General features: G+C 38.8%; 1 protein-coding gene across 1 annotated transcript; it reads right to left on the minus strand.

Moving 5' to 3' along the window:
- Positions 1-7,567: 7,567 nt before the first annotated feature.
- ALKAL2 (ALK and LTK ligand 2) lies at positions 7,568-13,009 on the minus strand. Its single transcript, XM_009486511.2, has 4 exons — positions 12,751-13,009; positions 10,204-10,257; positions 10,007-10,087; positions 7,568-7,632 (listed from the first exon to the last, which is right to left on the minus strand). The coding sequence occupies exons 1-4, from the start codon at positions 13,007-13,009 to the stop codon at positions 7,568-7,570; spliced, it is 459 nt and encodes a 152-aa protein (XP_009484786.2).
- Positions 13,010-13,477: the final 468 nt, after the last annotated feature.

A 13,477-nucleotide genomic window follows, 5' to 3' on the forward strand; every position in this document is an offset into this window, starting at 1 on the left:
TTAAGAATGTATTTATCATATTGGAAATAGTAAATAAAACTGGAGAATTCAGTAATAACTTCAGAAAAATCCAGTAGTGCATTTCTGATTTAGCTCAGTTTAGTTTGTATCAGCCTGACTGCTACATTACTCTTTTGCGTGTTAATCGAGGCTGAAATTTTGGGAATTGTCCCATTTTGTTTGTGGTGGTTCATTTTTAGGTAGACAGATGTGGAAAATACAGTTCTACCTATTCAAAATGTGCTTATAGGTATGTTTAGCCTGTTCCTACGAGTGCAGCTGTGAAGTCAAAAAGTGCATAAGCCTCAAGGTCAGTATTAGCATAAACTTCTGTCTTAATGTCTTGGTGTCAGGAAGCTGTTGATACGAAGTCCAGGAACATAAATCTGTCGAGGTAAGGTTTGAGGGATCTAGGAAGGATTTGATGTTTCATTGGGCCCATCAGTGAAGAAACTTGGACTGATATAAACAAGAAACAAGTAGAAGTAACTTTCTGAGATTTGGTCATATAAATACAGCCCCTGGGACCTGCAAACACTGAAGCAACACAAACTGAGTAGGAGCTGCAGTGGTTCAATTTGCTGCCTGTTCTATTAACTCTTCCCAGAATAGTTTTTTGGAATGAAATCAAAACCATTTCTGTGACAAAAACACTGATACAAAATTACAGGTTTCCACATTGCTTATGTACATATCTAGAAATCTATCCTCTCTCCAGTAACTTCTGAGTAACAACCACATTTTCTAGACAGGTGACCACTGAATGCTGCGAGTCTGTCTACCCAGTTTCATGTGTTTCTAAGACAACCTGTTAATGCCCTTATTTTGAAGGAAAAAAAATGCACTATGTCTTAGACAGCAGGAACCATACGTGTGAAAGACTGCTCTTGCATGCGAACAGATTCAGCTGAAGCTTGTGTGTGTCATGGACACGAAAGGTCCATGTGGGAGACAAAAAGCAGTGGGTTCTCTGACACTAGAGTTCTGCTGATGTCATTTTTCACAGTTAAAACTTTCATATTGTCTGTCTGAACATGTGTATCTGTCTTTCCCATGATCAGAGTGAATTCTCTGATACTCTGAGTTTCTCTACATTTTCTGCTGCTTAAGTATAATTTGTAATAGAGTCATTTGAATGCAAAGTCAGTCAGACTTGACATAATCCATTGGAAATCAAGCTATTGGTGCATACAGAAATACTTGTTAGTAGTGTTTAAACATTTAGGTTTGCAATTTTTTTTTAAAGCTATTAGGAAATGTAATGTTACAGAAAAGCTTAATGTAATTTAGGCTTCTGACTTTACAGATAGGGCAAATACTACTTTTTTTTTTTATTAAATGTCCTTCTTTTTTATACATTAATTTATACATTTATACATAAATTTTCCTTTTCTTGCATTTTTCTTGCTTATTTTCTGTATGCATGCCCCTACTGTACCCTATTTAAGCTGTGATGCTTAAAAGTGATGTTTAAAATGCTTTTGGTCTGATCAGTGTGTGGTACAACTGATGAGTTAAACACTGAGAATTTAATAAAGAGTTTTTTCATTACTAATACTAATGGGAATATACAGCTCACTGAGGGTGAAAAAATGGAAGTGGATAGGCTGCTCATGTGTCATCTCATCTGTACCTGCTTTTGTATGGGTATCTGATCAAAAGCTGTGGGTCTTAGATTCACAGTGCAAAAGGCCCCCAATTTTTAGCATTGATCAATCTGTTGTACTTTTTATTGCACATAGTCTATGTTATAAGCATTAGTCTAGGAAAATTAGACTGGAATTTAGCTGAAGGACAGCAGGTAGCATTCTCAGTGGAGATCCTGCATCCTATTTGACTGCAGTCTCTGTTGAGAACATAGGCAGCCATACAATCCCCTTCTCTTTTGTTCAATTCTTAGTTTTCCTTTGCTAATGCAAAGGGAAAAAAAAAAAGAAAAAAAACCAAACACAAACCCAACCAGTAATATTTGCTGAAACCAACCAAACCATACAATTGTTCCAATTTTAAAAAGCACAAGTGAAAGATACTGTAGAGGCATATTACAGCTTTCCAGATTTGGTTCTAGTCATTATCTGTGCATGATGGCAGAGATAAACTCTGTAAGAAAAAGCTAATCTATGTAAGAGAAGAATTTAGTGGTCTAAATATCAACATAAACTTTAAAATACTGTGCCAGTAGGATTTTGTAGCAGGACATCCATGTGCTAACATCAAAAATTCCTTCCCCAAGTGCGAATGCCCAGGTGCCAGTCTAATGTGAGCATCAGATCAGAGATCTGTGCATTGAAGCTGGTAAAGCTCTTAATGTTACACCTTGGGCTAGCCACAGAGATCCCCTAGTAAGGAGAACTCAGAATTGCATCTTAATGAAGTTGGACCATGCCACACTAGTAACCGTGTACACTGGCTGGCTATTTAATTCAAAGCAATAGTTCTGATAAAGTCTTAAATTAGTTACCTTGGAAACTACCTCCTGTCACCAAGCAGAGGTGATTGAACATGTCATGGGAAGTTGTATATGATGGATCAAGCTATCCTTCCTATCCTTCCTTCACTGAATAATATGCAGAACCCACATCTTAATTCCACCTTCACTTCTTTAATGAAATGAAAGTGTCTGACATTTCTTGAGTGCACTTGATGTTAGTCTCAATAAGAAACTGTGTGAGAAAGAACACAATTATGGGCTGTTGTTTCCATTGTTAGAAAACACTTGAAACAAAAGTTAAAGCCCAAATATTTTGGTTTAAGAATAGTTAGAAAAAATGGATATATAATACAGTATACATGAATGGGATACTTACTGTGGGATTTCAGTTTTCTCTTTATGTATTTAACGTTTTCAAGTTTATTTTGTATTTTCAGCTTTTTTAACATATTAGTATGGTCAATACATCTTGAGGAGTTTACACAGATTTATCAGTGTGCTTTAGTTAGGAATTTTATAAAGAATCTTTGACCTTCGTATGTATATATATTTATTCTTGCCCTATCATCTACTTTAAGCAAGAAATACTGTTTCTATTGCTTTTCCTTTAATTATTGTTAATTATATCTGCTTCTCTAGGAAATAAGCAACTGGTAGATTTTTTTCATATGCTTTTTATAGTATATAAAGCTTGATTTCTCTGCTCAGCCCCAGATTCCTACTACTTGCACTAGTCTTGTATTCATTAGCATAAGATAGTTTGTGTCACTAGTTTTATTTTGTTCATTTGAAATAACTGTAGAAACTTAAAGAAGTTAGAAATACATAAATACTTGTCAGTACTGTAATTAGAAGAAATCTTCAAAACGGAAGTATGTAATCATACATGATATTGCAGTGCTTAGCCCTTAAACTGCTCCTTATGGTACGAGGAGATTTTAAGGATACATTATGAGATCAGTGTTGATCTCTAGCAAATGCGTAAAGAACAGGTGATGGAAAAGGGAGGGCACCAACAGTAGCACCTGCAGTTTTCAAACAAAAGCAGTAAAATCTGTATGACTGTAGCCAAACTGATTGTGACAAATGCTGTCAAAGAGGCCAGCTTTTCCTTTTCAGACTCACCACCATCTGCCAGAGGAAATCCACAAGATCTGAATTGGGAACTGCACATGAAGACTTCAGGAATGTCATTCCTGACATTTCCTACTTCGTGCAGATATGGACAACATAATGGTTGCTGGATATATCTGCATGGGGTAGAGCAAAGCAAGCACGGAGTATGGAAACTGTGAGGAAACTGGGAGAAAAATGAGGCTGAAGGACAGACAAAAAAGAGTCTCAAGGGCAGGACTCTAGCATAGCTGTGTTGAACACAAGAAGGAGAAGGTTTATTTACAGAATAAAACTCATCAGAGTCGGTGCTGGTGGCAACCAGGGAATGCGACCTGGGTTGCTGATGGGAAAAAAAAGGACTAGAGTGATGTGGTAAAATAAATATGCTGCTCTGGCTTCACTCATGCAATCTCAACAAGTGAAAGGGTTGTTACTGCGCCCCTGCACTGCTTCTGTCTGTGGGACAGGCAAAATGTGGACATAGGTTCTTAAAAAAAAAAAAGAGATGGAGCCCAGGTACAGATGTGTAGGATAAATGAGAAAAAGTGAAGGCTCCATAATACACATTGTATCACACCCCCCCCCCCCCCCTTAGGTACGTAGTGTGATAGTAATAGATGCCTAATTCCTGTTTTCAAATCTTATTTTCTTGTTTGATCTTAGCACTGAGTTTCAGCGTCTTGTGTGCTTTAAAGCTATGATAGTCCAAAATGCATTTTAAGTAAAAATAAAAACCTAAATTATCTTTTTTTTTCTTCCCCCCCAACTGATCTCTAAAAATGGACAGATGTCCATGGATCTGAAAATGCACCAAAACTGCTAGTTTTCCAAAGTATCAAAAAGCAATAATTCATCTATAGCCCAGCCCACTCCTAAGCCTCCAATGAAGCGAAAATCAGCTACTGAGCAAAACAGGAAATCTAATTTGTTGGGGGAAAAAAAAGTAGGTGTGGATAATTATTTTACTAGTTTATAATGTAGGAGTTTAAAAAGATTTTTTAAAATGTATTTGTCATTACAATTAATATAAATAGTCAAATTCTACTTGTGAATTTAGACCTTTGTGGAGTAGTATGTAAGAAAATTTTGTTATCTAAAATTCAGGAGTTAGTCTGAGGTTTAGAACTGATACTGACTTGTAGCCTTATGGCAGACACCAGAAGTGTTTATCTATTTCCAGACTGTGAATAAACTCTTTGTACACTAGACAGCCATCTTAAGTCTTGTTTTGCTATAAGTGGTACTATGTTCAAAACTTTGCAACATCTTGAAAACACCTTGGACTAATGATAACGATATGCTTTGTGGAGAAAAAGGATGGTTTGATAAGCAGAAAAATACAAAAAGAACCCATTTTTCTACAGCTCAGTCCATGAAATGATGAAAACTAATAAAGCCCGCATTATACTTTTCTGCAAGAGGGGATGTCTTCCCCACACAAACTGAACTGATGCAGTGGAAAAGCTTTGAGGAGGAAGGATGCTTAACTTGATGGAGACACCTGTGGATCTCAAGGCATAGCTGGTGGAGAACAGCCTTCCCTTCTACTAACAGGTTGCTTAAGAGTACTGATCCTGTTAATGATTTGTGTCTGTGTGGAGAATAACAGAAGTGGAGGCTTGTGACTTGGGTTGAAATATGCCTGCTAAGTTGAGCAAAGGAGTTGTTTGGCAAGATGAGATGGACTTTTTTTTGAATAGACTCCCAGCTTGAGATGTGAACTACTTTAGTTACTGTTCTTTCCTATTATGAGTTTGTGTTTACATGAGAGGATGTAAAGGTACAAGTAAAACTTTCTAAGGAAAGGGAAAAAAAATTCCCTACTCTGATGTGTCTACTTATTAGTACTGGTAATAACATCATTTACCTATCTTTTGCAGGTGAATATCATTATACAATAGCTAATTTGTTCCTTGCTTCCTGGATTTTACAATTGAAAGGTTGAATCCCTGGCATTTCTCCTAGTTAGATCAAAGGATTTACCTCTTTGCTAACTTTTATTTGTCCTAATACTATATGCAATTGTTTCCACAATTCCATTCCTGAACACGCAATGCATGAATAAGAGATTCCTCTCCATAGCTGTGTGTTTGAAATTAAGACAAGTAGTGTAACAGTTACTCGACAATGAAACATTCCGCACTGAAGCTGGGCTAGTTTAGCTTTATTTTAGGAAGTCAGGAAGAAAATACTTAAATGTTGAGGAGTTTAGCTTAAAGTCAGCATGTTGAATTGCATCTAATGATTTAATATATTACCTCTGCCCTTGCCACTAGAAAAGTCTTTTCTAACGTCTAGCTGGAATCCTCTCTTGTTGCAAAGTTAAACAAATTATGTCTTATTTATCCATTCTGGATAGAGAGAATGGCTTGTAGCCACTTTTTATGAAATTGAATAGCTCCATCATGTTTTCCTGCAGTCATCTTTTCTTTAGATTAAATAATCCCAATTCTTTTCAGCTGTTCCTGTAAATTGAGTTTTTTAGGTCTTTGGTCATCCATGTTGTTCTTTGGACTCTTGTAAGAAGCACCCATATGTCTTTGTGGTGTCCTTAATTAAATATAGTATTCCAGCAACACTGATTATTTCAGGTGTTTATTTATAAACAATGATTGTATTTATAAATTCCAGTATGTTGTCTTTTTTCAAGTGTGACATGGTTGACATGCTTAGTCTGTGATCCACTACAACCCCTATGTTTTCTATGTCTGTGTAGCTATTCACAACTTGCCATGTATTTCTGCAGTAGATTACTCTTGCATGACTTTGTAATTCTGCTCTTTCTGTTAAATTTTACCCTGTTCAGCTAATTTTCCAAAATTATTTTCCATTTCAAGATTGTACTCTATCACGGTTGCTTCTCCTATGCTACTGTCATGTGTAAATATACTGTCTTCTGTCACCCAAGTTATTAATGAAGATACTGAACAATACCTTACCCATAATGAAGCTGTGCGACTCTGCTCAATACATTTTTCCAGTTTGACAGTGCGCTAATAACTTATTTGTATATTTTTTCCAGCCATTTTTACATTTATCTTGATGGCACTTCCCTAGGTTGCTTGTGAGAATGCCACACAAAACAGCATCAATGCTTTAAAAAAATAAACTAAGATCCTTAATATTATTGTTTTTTCTCACTGACTCTCTCCACAAGATGTGTATTTTGTCACAGAGTTAAAATATCTTGGTTTGACAGCATTTGTTACTGACAAATCCATATGGGTTATTATTTATGCCTTTGTCAGAAGTCACATTTTTGTCTCAGGTAAAGGTTGAGGACAGAATGTAAATTAGTCCTTTTGTATTCTTACGTGTCAGTTTTCTAGAAATACAGATCGTTTGGAAGTACTTTTTTGTTTGGTTGCTTGCTTTTTGTTTTTATTTTGGTGCATGGTGAAATTCCCAAAGTATTTGTAGGAATTGGAGGTACATAAAGTGAGGGAATAAACCCATAGACATGAGAGGTGAACACAATGAAAATCCCAAGAAATCAGAGTAGCTTAAAGTTAGTTTATCAATACTACTAATAATACATTTTAATTGAATTGCTATAAAAGCACGTGCAACCTATCTGCATTTATAAAGCTTTCATGTGTATAGCTATGTATATATTAACTCATACCAAAATGTACACCATAGATCTACAGCTGCACACATAAAAGGGCTGCTGCTGCCAATACAAGCAATTGTGTACTGAGTCAACTCTTGAAAAATAAGCTACAGCTGTTGTGTTTTGTTCTAGAACAACAAATTCACTATCTGCTAACTGTATGCTGCTATGAATAATTCACAGCTGATGCACACGGACTTTTATATAATGACTTCCAGTAGGGGGTACCCTTTATTTATTGCCAATAATTGCCACATTAAGCCAGTTACTTCAAGTACTCTGAAAGGGGAATACCTTAGGCAAAGGACAATCATTATTACACTCCCATGAATTTTCATGTATGAAACACAAAATCCACCACTTTGCTATGCCGTAGAATGTCATTACTGCTATGAAAAAGCTTACCTTTACCCTTCCATGCACATTGGGCTTACTGCCAACCGAGTAAGAAGCCTGGCACATCTTTTATAGTCTGGCATGAAAAAAGAGCATAAATAGATTACTGAAGTAACCAATTTTGCTTTTAAAAATAAAAATTGATAATGATGTGCAAATTATTGTCATAATAAAGTTCAGTGAACACCTTAGTTTGCAACAGTATAGAAATCCGCTCCTTAGACTTAGAAATGGAGCGTGTAAAAATTGTGGAACTGAAAGCCATGTCTAATGGGACATGCAACCATGCAACTGCCTTCTGCATACATACTATCTATAAAGAAATAGCATGAATGTGCTTGGAGGCTCTCCAAGTGTATGCATGTATGAAAATTCATCTGTGTCTGTGCTTAAATGTGGCATCTAAACATGTGGCTGTAGTATTTCCATACTAGAGGAAGAATATGTAGTGCTCATCTATCTTTGAGATCCAGCCCTCAGTGAGCAAGTCTATCAACCTAATACTAAGTAATGAAACTCTCCAATATATTTTCTTCCTGGAAAAACTGTTGAATTAGACAAATAACATCTCCTAGTTGTAGGAATGTTAAGTCCAGCCTGAGTAGGTGACCACATCATACAAATGCATTCATAACTGTATTGAGTTTCATCTTAAAGACAGTAAAATTGTTTTTTCCACAGTAGTCCTATTGTTAGTAGTTCTTATTTTAGGTACCTTCTGCTTTTTGATATATTCATGACAAGGGACAGAGCCAATGCAAAACTAAAAAATTAATCAAGAGGGTTTTTTTTTAACATGGCAAACTGAAAGCAAATTTTGTGAAAGTTGCTTATGGACAGACAGCAGAGTAAATTATTTTTTAGGTGCCAATGCTGCTATGCTGTACAAAGTACTAGAAGGTATGCCAACAAAATGCTTTTGTACTGGCTACCACTGTGTTGGAGCATCATAGATGCTTTTAATTTCTTTGTTGTTTGGCCTTTGAATTTCTACATAGAATTAACAGTATTACCTGAAATCAGGATATTATCAAAAAAGTAAGACCATACTGTACATGAAGAATTAAAGCAGGTTGTTTACCTCATTTTCCTAGAAGAAAGTTACTTTAAGGAGACGCTAGTCAGTCCAGTCCGGTGACTGATGTTGATGTTCGTTAGGCATTATGTCATTAATGAGTAACTACATCTAATGTTTCCTAGAGATGCAGTGTTAACAATCCCTAACTCACAGCATAGATATGCTACAATTGCCATACATACAAATTATCCAGACATTATATTGGTGGGTATGTCACCTGTCAGGAGGAAAAGGCTAATTCAGACTTTAAGACCAACTAGTTTTTAGCTTCACCGCCTGGAGTACTCATTAGTGCTGAGTCAAATGGCGTTTGTGTTGTGATCCTTATGAAGAAGGTAATACGGCCATTTGCTTGTTCAAAACAGACCAGTTATGAACAACTTCTATCTCCATCCATGTAAACAGAACATGCTGTGGCTAGCCATTATCTATAAATCCTTATCTTTCCACGGTATTCATAATCTGAAGCCTTACAAACAGGAAGAAAGTCTGCAATCCTTACCAAATATGCCTTTAAAATATATTGGGCTGAAATATTTATTAATACGTGAAACTTGGAATCTGTAACACTTGTTTCTATTCCCAGCTCTGCTACTGACCCAACTGGTTGACCTCAGACAAGTAAAATAAAGTGTGTGTCCATTCTGAAAAGAAAGTACTAAAATAGCATCTGCTTACTCAACAGGTCCACCTCAGTATGAATCTAGAGTCACATCTACTTACTGATAAATGTCAATGTTTGATTTTTGTTTTTTAATTCTCTGTGCTGCCAACACTGATGAGATACCATAAGCTGAATTTGCTTATTTGTGTCCATCAGCACTTTTTTTTTAAACTAAGCCAAAAGTTATAGTTTTGTAATTCACTGAAGACAAGGGTTGCAAAGATTCACCGTCAACATCACTGGTAGATGGGTAGCTAAACAGTCAAAATATAAAATGGCTATAAAATATGTTCTACATAAATAATCAGTGAAAAGGAAATAGCCCCACCTTGATTTCTGATCCTGTCTTGAATTTGCACCACTAGAAATTAAATATGAGAGGTTTGCAAGAGGAGTCGTGTTCCTATGAAAAGCAAACATCTTTGGTTTGGAACCACAGAGGCATATACATCAGTACCTAAGGAAGCAGTGTTTACAGCCATTCTACGCTGTGTATTTGCAGTGAAAAAGTTGTTTCCATTTTCCTCGCTGTCATGCTGATGCTGTTCTAGCAATGCTGTAAAGCGTACTTAGTACGTTTAAGAGCACTCCCAACTTCTTCATTGCAAGGAATCTATTCTAACATTGTATCGCTACCGGTACCTCACAGAGCCCTTCAATTTTAGAGTTTTCTGTTGTTTTATCAAAGTCTCTGGTTTTGGCACTTACATGCTGGGATGGTGCAGTCCCTTGTATTGTGATAAAGCCGATGAAAGTGTTTACTACATTTTGGGCTGAAGTAGAGCGGACCTGAAATAGGAAGAAAAAAATAAGTAAGTTATGAATCAGCACAGCTCACAGGAAGAAGAGTGCAGCTTATGGTATGTATGTGAAATGATGGATACCAATGCAAAATTAAAATGTACCTGTTAAATGCTTTAAGAACTTGTCTTTCATCCTCAGATCTCTGGGAACTATTTCTGTTGGACAGAAAAAAAGAATAGTCACCCTGCTGCACTGGAGCTATGCTTGCCAAGCATAGTATGGGGAAAGGGAATAAACTCCTTCCAGCAGACATCACCACTACGTCTTGACAGATGCACAGAGCTCAAAAGTACTTTGCATACAGTAGGCCAAATTGGAAACATTTGTTTTACACAAGAAGCCACTGTAAAATGCATTGTGAAACACACTGTGATGATGAAACGAGTAATGTCTGTTAGGTGTGCAGTCATTAACGATGATGACAGTTAACTAAGAGTCAGATTTTAGCTCTCTATGAATTACATTATCAAGTTTACCTAGATTTAAATTCTTGCAGAACTTTTAGTTCATGGTTGCTCAGAAATGGCATGTTCCGCTAGTGGTAAAGACCCAAAGATACATTCAAGTTTGGTTTAGTGTCTTCTAATTCTCTTATGCAAATGTATCCACTCTTTTGTCACAGGTATGTTTGTACAAGCACTGTCCTGCTGTAATCATGAAACTGGATTGATCTACTTACAGGAAGCTTTTTTTTTTTACCTCCTCTGGCAGTAAATAAAATCCACAGGAAATGATCCCAAGCAAATTGCTCTCTTCTGGCTCCCTACGTTTGTGGTTTACTGCCTTGCGTTTTGTGTTCAGCAGATGGCAAAATGAAACTGGTTTACTGAAATCCATTTTAGCCCGAATCCTTACTTGTGTCTTCCTGATTTACAGCTATCTCTGATTGCTTTCCGTTACGAACTCTACGCTGATAGCTTAGTGCTGATTGTGTATGATACACTACATGGTGCTTTATTTATTTGACCATAACTGCCTGAGCAGCTTTTTTCATTCCCCTGGCACCTTTTATCAGATATAAAGCAGAGAGCATTTCCATCCATATCTGATTCACTTGTGAGGTTAGACACTTCTCGAAAGTCATTCTTCATTTACTTCTAACTTTAGTCAGTGTAAGTAAAATTGACCTTATCGTATTTGACCTAATTATGTCATGAAGAGCATTAAAAACACACATGCTTCACTCAGAAATTTCCCGTGGGACAGGCTCACTGGGAAAGCGATGCCAAAACTGAAATGAAAGACTCTAAGCAGTAGTTCCTTTTCAGAGTTGCTGGGAATAACTCCATTATAATAACAGAATGAAAAATCCTGCTTAGGAGTCAATGACACCACTACCAACTAATCTGCTCTGAAGTAGGTTTATTGCTTACATAGATAACTGTTCAGCACAAACCAGGTGTTTCGCACCAATATGCTGGTATAGCGTGGCCAAAAACTATGCCAAGTATTCCACGCTGAGATTTAGAGCTGTTGAGATCAGGGTTCCCTGCTTAGTCTGGCCTCTTAACTTTTCAGCATTTGTAAAAAAAAAAAAATGTTCTCACTATGCTGATCTTAAGTGGAACAAAATTGTCTTCCTTTGTGTATTCATTAGTCATCCAGATGGAGAAGTAACATCTTCATGACAACCACCAACAAATGCAAATCATGAGGATATTTGAATATGAATGAGAATGAAGAAAAGATACAGTGAAGCTTTATGAGATCGATAAAGGCAAAATAAATAGCGTACTAGCAAAATGAAAGCCAGTTTGGAAAAAGGTGAGCCAGACATCTGCTGGAAAATACTCAGAAAGTCACTTCCAGTAGGAGGGGTAAGATGAGCAGCAGTAATGCTGTAGGGGTTTGGGAGTGACAGCAAACAGTAAATTAGACATGGCAGCAGGAGAAGCCAAATCAACTTTCAAGTGGATGCACAAGAAGTACATCACGAAACTGAGCGGTAACTATCCGTCGCTATGTGGCTTGGTGCGACTGCTTCCGGACCGCTCTACAGAACCCTGAACGTCTTCGACACAAACCTGGGCTTTCACTGGAGGTTAGAGAAGAGCCATTCACATGAGTAGAAGGATGACTGCAGGGGTGTCCCGAAGTAGTCATAGCTTGTACAGAGGAGTACTCTGTTTCAGTTCCCTAGTATTGCAAAGGTGCTACCTCCGGAGCATGAAAGGGACTAACAAGCAGGGCAAAAAGTTTAGTGAAGCTGAGCTGCAGGAAAGACTTCTAGATGTGAGATCTATAAGGACATACTATAGTCCTGCAGGGGAATTCTTGCTAGGGTCATTTCGAAGAAACACTGAAACCAAGCACATTTTAGAGAGTGGTAAACTTCCAGGAAAAAGAGCATTTTTCTCTCTTATTTCTTTGATCTCAGCCCATTTCAGTCTTTTATTAATAGGTTTTGTTTAAAGCCAACACACAGGAAGTCGGACTTTCAGTCGAGTACATTATCCAGAGAGTGACTCTGAGATGTGAACGGAGTTTTCCTATTCCAAATTTGCCGTCTGTGTCAGATTCTGATACCAAAGGGAACGTGCAGGTATTTTGAGCCGTGAATTCTTGATATAAAATGAGTAACCTGATGTCATGTCTGATTCACCCTATAGAAAAAAAAAAGATCTCCTAAGTCATGGACTGTGACTTACCAACTCTCTGCTCATCCTGGTATCCTCCGTAGTCGGCCACTTCCCTTCGATCTAAGTTATAGTCGTGCTTGGAGAAGTACTGCACCCCACTGTCCTTCTCCAGGTGGTACCTTTTCAGTTCCTGAATGATCTCCATGATCAGATTTAGGAGACTTTGCCTGTCCTTCAAATCTGCCGAGTCAGTTTTCTCTTTGCAATATCCTGCTGAGAGCATTAAGAGCACCAGCCCCAGCAGCCCGGGAGACCTCAGTCCGCTCATCGCAGTCTGACCCGCAGGGCGCACGAGCAGGTGGAAAGGAAGGGTCCGCTGCCGTGGGAGGCCTCCTGTTCCACGGGAAGAGAAACACGGGGAGACGGAGTCGGAGGTGGGGAGACTCACGGGGGTGGGGGGGGGGGCGAAATCGCAAACGTGACAGGAGGGAAGCTCGGGGGCGGCTCGGCAGGTTACAGAGGGCGAGAGGCGACCCCGCTCCGGCGGCGGGCTGCGGGGGGCAGCGGGGGGGAGCGGGGCTGCGGGGGGCAGCGGGGCTGCGGGGGGCAGCGGGGCTGCGGGGGGGAGCGGGGCCGCAGCGGGGCCGGGCGGCTCAGCCGCGCCCCACGCCCGCCCCGCCCCGGGCAGCGCCCCACGCCCGCCCGGCAGCCCGCGCCCACGGGGCCCCGCGGCGGGGCGGGCGGCGCAGCCGCGCAGCGGGACGAGGCGGGGGTGCCGAGGCGGGGCCCCCCGCCC

The sequence above is a fragment of the Pelecanus crispus genome, chromosome 3 (genome assembly GCF_030463565.1).
Source record: "Pelecanus crispus isolate bPelCri1 chromosome 3, bPelCri1.pri, whole genome shotgun sequence".
NCBI lineage: Eukaryota > Metazoa > Chordata > Aves > Pelecaniformes > Pelecanidae > Pelecanus > Pelecanus crispus.

What these genes read in the sequence shown, in the direction of transcription:
- ALKAL2 (XM_009486511.2), bottom strand. Translation starts at nt 13,009, where the DNA reads ATGAGCGGACTGAGGTCTCCCGGGCTGCTGGGGCTGGTGCTCTTAATG. An exon ending in CCAGGATGAGCAGAGAGTTG is followed by an intron (nt 10,258 to 12,750) that starts GTAAGTCACAGT and finishes TCTGTCCAACAG; the next exon opens with AAATAGTTCCCAGAGATCTG. An exon ending in GGACTGCACCATCCCAGCAT is followed by an intron (nt 7,633 to 10,006) that starts GTAAGTGCCAAA and finishes TTTTCATGCCAG; the next exon opens with ACTATAAAAGATGTGCCAGG.